Source organism: Callospermophilus lateralis, chromosome 7 (assembly GCF_048772815.1).
Source record: "Callospermophilus lateralis isolate mCalLat2 chromosome 7, mCalLat2.hap1, whole genome shotgun sequence".
Taxonomy (NCBI): domain Eukaryota; kingdom Metazoa; phylum Chordata; class Mammalia; order Rodentia; family Sciuridae; genus Callospermophilus; species Callospermophilus lateralis.
In genome coordinates this window covers 22,837,062-22,846,560 of record NC_135311.1, presented here as the reverse complement: position 1 = coordinate 22,846,560, position 9,499 = coordinate 22,837,062, and the positions used below count along the sequence as shown (strand labels likewise).

At 35.2% G+C, this 9,499-nt stretch overlaps 1 protein-coding gene across 1 annotated transcript; it reads right to left on the bottom strand.

The window, feature by feature from the left end:
- Positions 1–418: 418 nt before the first annotated feature.
- LOC143404101 (vomeronasal type-1 receptor 90-like) lies at positions 419–1,351 on the bottom strand. Its single transcript, XM_076862430.1, has one exon. The coding sequence runs from the start codon at positions 1,349–1,351 to the stop codon at positions 419–421; it is 933 nt and encodes a 310-aa protein (XP_076718545.1).
- Between the last annotated feature and the right edge of the window lie 8,148 nt (positions 1,352–9,499).

The window sequence follows — 9,499 nt, the reverse complement described above, 5'->3', positions numbered from 1 at the left end:
CCTTACATTCAATTCTTTTTAACAGACAATAGAATAAAAGTTGATAGAAAAGGCAGTAATTCTTGGCACAAATTATTGACATTTTTGTTAGGAACAATACAGCTCATTTAAGCACTTATTAAAAAGTGATATACACTCAATGTGTTTATAATAGATAACTCAGATCATGAAGGTGAGCCTCATAAGAATTTCTAGCTTACACCAAGCAAATAATTTGGGTCCTTGTGTTATTTCAAAAAGGTATAACATTGACATTTCTGTGATATATTTGTTATTCACATATCTCAAAGTAACAGATTTAACCCAACATGCATATGTCCATAGTCTCTTAATCCAGAGAGCATACATTCTATGCTGTGATTTATTTTTCAAAAGCCAGTGTATTGGGAGATTAGGGAAACTTATCTATCATCAGTAGTTAAATATGTACTATCTTCACCAAGAAAGATTTCCAGAAGTTAATAATTTGTTTTTCAGTACGGATTAGCAGCCAGGGGCATGTTGTGGCATAGCCATTGGCCACCATCAAATGAATATAATAACAGACAGGATCATTGCTCCACATAGTTCTTGAGGAGGAGAAGATGCTGTCCAAACAGTAGATGAGCCCAAAGAAGCTCATAAGCAATAGGATAGTCCAGGTGGCCCTCTGTACAGGGGATGCTTTTAGAGAAAGGCTGGTGTTGTGAAGTTGCTGAAAGTGCCTCTTATGCCTGCACAAGAGAACCACCATGTATCCACTTGAGAGAGCCATAAGTCCTATAAGAAAGACATCCCGGAATATACCAAAAACAGAAAATAAATGCCTGAGGAAATAACTCATTTGCACAATTTTGCAGGGTTCAGTAATAAACACAATGACATTTGAGGTCACATTTGGAGTGGCAGTAGAAGACAATGAGAAGTGAGTATTCAAGGACATGTAGAAGGCCCACAGGAAAACAAGAAAACACAGGGTCTGCTGTGGGGATTTATGTTTGAACTTGGCCAAGCAGGAGCTTCTGGGGCTGAGGGTGATGGCCTGGAGGACACTCAGCAGGCAGGTGGCACAAATAGAGAAGCCCCTCAGAAACCTGTACAAGTAGATTATGGATTTACATTTGATGTCATCCCAAAAGTCCTGAGACACAAAAGTATTTGTAGCTGTGTACACCACAATTATCATCATCCCCAGGTGGATTATGGCCAAGAGACCAATGATCAGGTCGATAGGCTTAAGCCTGTGCTGGAGAAGAAATGTGAAGATGTGGAAGAGAAGAAGAATGGTGTTGCCTGAGATCCCAAGGCCAACTTCAGAGAAAAATGCACTTTTTATACCAATATAATTATATAGTTGGTAGTTCTTAACCATCTTTTGGGAAAAGAATCATGTAGTAAATATCTAAGGAGAAAATTAAGAAAAAGACTTCATTTCAAACACTATCACCCCTTGAATCTCACCCTGTCCTATTACCATCAGAAAATGTGTGGATTCACCCCAACACACCTTTCCCACTTCAGCACTCAAGTTCTTCTGATACTCTTCAGGTATCATTTTCCTGAATTATGCCACAACAGTGTAGCTCCAACTGTGTATCAACTTTCTTATCCATTCAGAATTATCATGTGCTATTGAAAATAATTTTAGATTACAATCTCATCTTGAGGTTTTCTGGTATAGATCCTGACTTGGTTTTTATCTTTCTCTTCTTAGTTAAGTACACCTTGAAAGTTCTAAAATTTTTGCTTTTATACAAGGGTATATTATTTCAGTGCCATCTTTATTTTGGTTTATTACCAGACCTAATATCTTCAATATATCAACTGAGACAATATTAAGAATTACATACTCTAACACACTGTTTGAATTTTCACCTGAGATCTTCCATTACTTTCAAGTGTAATCTTAAGCAGTCTTTGATACTAAACACTGACCATCTTATCTACAAAATTTGGACAGTAATATTACCTTAATTCTAGAGCTGTTATGTGTGCAAATATGAAGTGTTTCTGACATATAATGACCTTGAAGAATATTGGCCAGTATTTTTTAATTCTGCAGTTTCTCATGCATGTTACATGGAAGACTTAATTCAATTATTTTAATAACTACTTCTGTTGATGCCTCAAACATGTTTTATAATTTTGGAGCATTTTATCTCTGTCTGTAATAAGATCTTTAGTGGTATTTTAGGACTGTGTTTGAATCCACAGTGTACCCATCTATCTTATGTACATGCTATTATCATCACCAGAATAGCTATCCTAAGTGATTCAAGTCCAGGTTCAAATACTAGTAAGAACATATTCTAATCTTTTCTACTTAGTCATCTGAAATCAGGGTCATAATTAATGTCACAGTTAAAAATATATCCTCATTTCAGTTGTAAGATTTTTATTAAAAAAAATAATTTTACTCAAGCCTGAAAGATGAGTCTTCAAAAGATTCTTACTATCCCTTCCAGGAAGCAAGCAACTTTTCAGTTGAGAGGCCCAAAAATGAATTTGATACAGAAAATTTGATGTTAAACTACCAATGAGATATTTCCTATACAAACATGTTGTGCTTTAATTCAAGTCCCTAAAATAGTAAGTATGTCTTTTAAATCATTTCCAGCCATATATTGAAAAATAAATGACATCAGAAAATCCTGCATGTAAGGTTAAATCATTTCATGGCTCTTTACAACATGTAAATCTATCAGTCAAGATACTAAGGCTGGGTGCAGTGGTGCAAGACTCTAATCCCAGTGACTCAGGAGGCTGAAAGAGGAGAATTGCAAGTTCAAAGCCAGCCTTAGGAAAAAAAAAATGAGGTGCTAAGTAACTGGGTGTGACCCTGTCTCTAAATAAAATACAAAATAAGGCTGGAGATGTGGTTCAGTATTTGAGTTCCCCTGAGTTCAATACTCAGTACCAAAATAAATAAATAGGAAAAAAAAGATATCAAGAGAAACTAAGAAAAGCTAAATACTCATGAATATGGAATACCATGTAAAAAATTGAGTTTATATATATAGATACCTGCTTAAAACATTGAAGTGTTGATTTTTGTTTATTTAATTGAATCTGGGATCCAGAATTATAATCCAACACGTGTAAACATCATGTTGTGATCAAATCAGGTCAATTTACATTTTTTATGTTCTCATTTTTATGTTGGAAACCTGTAAACTCTTTTCTGGTTATTTTGAATTTTATAAGTAATTATCATTGATGGCAATCACCCTATTGTACTTTTTAAATCCTGAGTTACTTTTCACTCTTAATTTTTTTTTTTTGGCATTCTTTATTCACCATCTATCTCATTCTATTTCTAATAAGAGATATAGGACACTTTTATCAGTTTCTGTATGATGAAAATTTTCAGGTTCAATATATGAGTATCAACGTGCAATATTTGTGGAAAATGAAAACTGTCTACCACCATGAGCAAAGGACAATTTTTCCCCAAGCAATTATCAGGAAAATTGACAAAATTTGATCCATTTACTCATTTAGTGTTTTTCAGTTGTTTCCCATGATAATTCTAGGGAAAAAAAGATTAGAAATATATACATCAAATGTCCATATGTATCCAAGCTTTTATGGGTTACATTTGATCACTAGTACTGGGTTCTCTTATTTTATAACATCAGCATACATGTAAATGTCATATGCCTATTCTTATCAATTATTTTACAAAAATCAAATATTTATGGGTATGTTTATACTATAAGTACAAATGGATTCACATTAGCATGTGCTAAATAATTTTTAAAAATTATTTTAGGGCACTCACAGGAGTCTGAGACAGGAGGATACCAAATTAAAAATCAGCCTCAATGAATTACCAGGGCCCCAAGTCACTTAATGAGAGCTTGACTCAAAACAAAAAGTAGAAAGGATTGGGTATGTTGCTGAGTTATTAACCCGAATCCTGGGTACAATCCCTAGTAATAAAGAAAAGGTCTTGAAATATCTTCTCTCAATGGGAAAAAAATTGTATTATAAAAACAAAATTCCTTTCTATCATATCATTTCTGTGACATACAGGATCTGCTTTAATTCATTTTAAACATTTGAGCATTATAAAAACAAGCATTAAAATACTGATTGATTAAAACTTTTGAATCACCTGTGTCTCAAGCCATTGGAGACATTAAGTTCAGTGTGACTGAGGAATCTGCAGGCCTGCGAACAGCAGTAATGAAAACCAGGTGTGAACAGAGCCATGAATTTCAATAACACTTCAGAATGTATGGAATTTTTTTTGGTTCATTGCCTTTAAAACAGTGAAAAATTGTTTTCTGAAAGTGAATTTCTGTATTAGTAACAGGAAAAGTTTAGACTGTTTCCTAATATATGCATGAAAGAAAGGGATGCAATTTGATGTGATGCTAAGCACAACTATTCTATCTCCATGTAGTTCCCAGAGAAACCCCAGAAAAATACTTTTCTAATTATCCTGATATCTCCAGTTTTGAACCAAAATCATATCATTAAATGCTGCATATGAAATATATGTATGATTAAAATTATATAAATATATCATAGTGGTATTGCAACAAAAGTTCTATAGTGATGCCCATGCTGACGTACCATTGTTGTTAGAAAGCATCCTGAGGAACGGGGACCATTCTTAGGGAGAAGCTAACAGAAATCCCTCAGCACAACTTTCCTTCTGTGATTCACCACACTCATGCCTGGAACAGCGCAGTCTAGGAGATCGCAGGACAGAGCACAATCTTTCTGACATCAGTGGGGTGATCTGAAAAATAGTCCTCAAATAATGGTTTTAGGAGTGATGCTGACAGCTTGGTAACTGGATGCCCTCTTTTAGCAGGTGTTCATATTGTGCTTTATGCACTGGAGAAATCAAGATGTCCTGTCTTGACATCCTGTATGTAAGTATGTGTAAATCACAGTGAATCTAACATGAATTTCTGAAATAGGTCATATTTGAAGAATCCACATCTGGTAAGAGAAAGGAAAGGCTAAATGAGTAGATGAGAAAAAGAAATCACACATGGAAAAAAAGAAATGTCTAAAACCTTCAGAACTTTCATTTGTTAGAGGTGATATTGAAGACTGGGGGGCCCTCATGGTTAAGATTTCCTTTATTTTCTAAATCAAGAAAGCTGTCATGTTAGAGAGTGTGCAAACATGCAATCACCAAATCATGGGTGGCTTATGATACATGCATCATCATACATCTACCCCCAAACTAGTGAGAACTCCTCAGCCAATGGACATGATCTAAAGGTCACGACAGAAGTAGAAGAATTAAAGGAGGAGGATGACCCTCTGCAGATTCCACTGCAACTTTGGGGCTCTTAGGACCTTCTGGGTGTGCAGATTCCATGGTGAAGGGAGCACACATTTGTTCTCTCATCTGCAGTGTGAGCATCTCCCTGCCTCTCTCTTAGGGATGAGATGACAAAAGAATCCTATTACTTACTCAGCACTTAGCTATGCATGTGCAGACCCACATGCTTTGGATCATCATTACCACAGAGCACAGCTTCACCACTGTAGCCAGTCCTCCCCCATCCACATCTACTATTCACTTAAGGTAAAATTGGGCAAAAGGGATGAGGCAGGTGAGATTAGTTCTACTTCAAGCAAGTATGTTTGGGACTGAGGTGAATGTAGACAGAACTTTCTATATTGTGGCACTACTTGTTCAGGAAATCTATGAAAAGCACTAGGGCAAGATAGGTATCTCAGAGAATGCAAAAACCATCACCCAGCAGATGTTAGTCCTATGGACACATCTGTTGTAAAGCTCACAAATGCCAGCAATATGATTAGAAAAAGCCTGTGCAATATGTTGGCAAATGATTTGCAGCTATTTGTGAGAAATAGAGGTGAGAATTATGCTTTTGTAAATTGTTGGGGTTGTAAAACTCAGGGTTCACACTTACAGCTATGATATTTATATTACCAATATTTAAAATTTCTGCAGAAAAAGCCACTATAAGACAAAGTGTATTTTTAAAGTAAATAAACAGGAAGCCCCAGAGGTGCTTCTTCACAGATCCTAAGGTAACATTAGTGGAAAAAAATCAGAAGTCCTGCAGGAGAGTCCTTCTCCCTGATTGATGTAGTGATGGGAGTTTTCAGTCCTGCTTTCCAGATCAACAGCTTTGGCTTTCCTTTCTCTTCTTGTTCTTTGTGCCTTAGTGACAGGAAAATGAGATAGATTCACATTTTTCTATCCATGCTGAAAACATAAAAAAATTGAGTTTAGGAAAAAAAAATCTGAAAGTTAAGTACTGCTACCAGGGTAGGATGGGATTTAAGTGACCTAAAAGTTTCTCTAAAGAAAATCAAATTCAAACATTTTGAATAGTACAGAAATTGAAACACACACACACACACACACATACATACATACACAGACACACACACACACATTATATATATATTATATTATCCAAACTATTGTGAATTATATTCCTGGGTGTTTTGGAGCCAGGAAAGGGAAACTACCAGCATATTCATTTGATTTTTTTAAATGCTTAATGAACTTCAAAATCTTGTTATAATAGTCCTCTCATGTGGCATTTCCTAACTGATAGAATACAGGATCAGGAAAATTTTAATTTGTTAAATTGCATTGAATGCAAAGACTTCATAAGAAAATTCAAATAGATATTTTATACTAGTGTGAGTTTTCCCTCAATGAAATTCAATTCTAAACATAGGCCCTTATTTTCTTCTAAAGGTTTCAAAACTTAGTTCTTCAAACTATGAAAGTCACTTATATCAATGAGAGATCTATTTGATTTATCAAGATGATAGAAGCAAAATTATAATAAGAATGTTCAATTAAAACATGGCTTTTTTGATAATATATATACACATAGAAGTGATTAGTATAAAGTCTCTAAAATTGATACCATATGTAAGTTTTTTCACTGGAAGTCATTAAATTAAAAATAAATAAAAAAACTAAAATTAATTGATAGTCCCTCTGAAAAATAGACTAAATTCAGGAGGATCTAAATTAAACAAACATTCTTAGAAGAAAATATCCTCATCACACCAAACAGAACACATTCCTCCTGGCTGTGTTAGAGTGTTGGAGCTGATATCTCTTCTGCAGCTTCTGGAAACCTCACTAACAGGCTCAACTTCCTTTCTTACACAGTCTTTCTATGACCATTGAAACACTAATTCTGCATCTGAGAAAACAGAGGTACTGGCGCTGGGATTGTGGTTCAGTGGTAGGGTACTTGCCCAGCATGTGTGAGGCACTGGATTCAATTCTCAGCACTGCATATAAATAAATGAATAAAAAAATAAAGGTCCATCAACATTTAAAAAAAAACAGAGGCACTTACTCAGATGGCTGAGGCAGGGGAGGACTCCATATAGCTAAGAAGAGCCAAAGAGTTGTAAGTGTTAAGGAGAAGATGTCTTTAAATCCGGCCTCTGCGGGCCTGTCATTTTAATATCTGTAGAAAGATGAATAGATTCCACTGGAGAACACAGAATTGTGGTATCCCCAGTGGAACATGTCCCCTGTTTCTTAATTTTACTTTCTTCTCTGGTGGATAACAGCAATCCTAGGAGAGATAAGCTCCAAAGTTTTTTCTAAGTTCCCTGGATGCATCTGGAGAGGGATCTTGATTGAGATCATGTCCTAATCAGGTTGACAATTCCAGTTATTCATTTTGATCCTAAGATTAAATTAGTTCAAATCCCTTCCACAGTTTATGATCTCTTTATTTTCGTGAGGTATTCCTGGCACCATCTGTGGTTCTCCAGTGGCTCTGAGAGTCACCTTGATACAGTGTCTCATGGACCCCACTTCCCCAGTTTGTTCTTATACAGAGCACCTGGCTTCTAAGTAGAGTCAGCTCTTTACACCATCATTTCAAAACTTATATTCCTTTGTTTCAAGCTGTGAGTAAAATATAAAATCAATCTAAAAATGGATAATAAAAAAATGCAGAGATAGAGCTGAGGTCACAGGTTGAGGAGATAACAGGCAGATTGGACATAGCAGGGCTGAGACAGAGCACAACCTGGGAGTTTGCTCAAAGAATCTCAATGATCAGTCCCCTTCCTCACTAATGGAGCTACAGGGGAGCCCTGTATTTTCTCTGAGATAATGATGCAAAGTTAGAAACAGTCTCCTGTGTACTTTATATGAAGTTATATAAAGAATTAGAGACCAAACAAAGCCCTGTGACCTGAAGTGAAAAAAATGTACAATCATTTCTAGCAGACCTCTTTATGTTCTAGATGTTGCAATCAGAAGATAGTTCTTTATGAATACATGAAGGGGCAATACAGGTGTGATAACAAATGAAAAATATTGTTATTTCTAGATTACTAGAAAATTAAAATGAACCAATTGCAAATATATACAATGGCCACTGCACTGCTATAGGCTAAATTTCCACATGAATAGGCCTAGGTAGGCTTGAAAATTGCAGAAGACAGTTACAAGAAATACCAAAGCATAAGTTATCCAGAGCCACATGAGAGGGAAATTTAAATTTTTATATATTTTTATTTTATTTTTAACAATTTAATTCATTTAAAATTTGTTGTATTTAGTTATAGATGACAGTAGAATGCATTTTGACAAATTGTACACAAATGGAACACAACTTCTCTTTCCTCTGGCTGCTCATGTTGCAGAGTTACACCAGTAGTGTTAATGTATATGTATAAAGGATAATAAGGTCTGTCTCATTCTACTGAGCTTCCCGTCTCCTCAGCCCCACTTTTCCTCTAACTTGCCTCTGCATAATCCAAAATTCTTCATTCTTCCCTAGTCCTCCAATTATGAATCATCATCCATTTATCAGAGCAAACAATTGGCCTTTGGTGTTTTGTGAATGGTTTATTTTATTTAAAGCATTTTGACCTCCAGTTTCATCCATTTACCAGCAAATGCAATAATTTCATTATTTGTTAAGGTTGAATAATATTCCCTTAGGTATATAAGCCACATTTTCTTTATCAAGTCATCTGGTAAAGGGCATCTAGATTGGTTCCATAGTTTAGCTATTGTGAATTGAGTTTCTATAGAAATTGATATGGCTTCATCACCATAATATGCTGATTTTAGGTCCTTTGTGTACAAATGAAGGAATTGGATAGCAGAGTCAAATAGTGGTTCCATTCCAAGGTTTTTTTAGGAATCTTTATACTGCTTTCCAGAATGGTTGCACCAATTTGCAATCCCAACAGCAATGTATGCATGTGCATTTTTCTCTATATCCTCGCTAAAACTTTTTAGTGCTTGTATTCTTGAAAATTGCCATTCTGACTGAAATGAGATGAAATCTTAAGAGTAGTTTTTATTTTCATTTCTCTAATTGCTAGAGATGATGAACATTTTTTAAAATATTTGTGAAGACACGTCTGTAAACTATCTGTTCAGTTCCTTAGCCCATTTATTAATCATTTATTTGATTTTTGATTTTTTTTTGTTCTTTATGTATCCTGAAAATTAGTGCTCTGTCTGAGATGCATGGGATAACAATTATTGCCAATTCTGTCGGCTGTCTGTTCACAT

Bases quoted from the DNA above. Each gene is read 5' to 3' on its own strand.
- LOC143404101 (XM_076862430.1), bottom strand. From the start codon at position 1,351: ATGGTTAAGAACTACCAACTATATAATTATATTGGTATAAAAAGTGCA.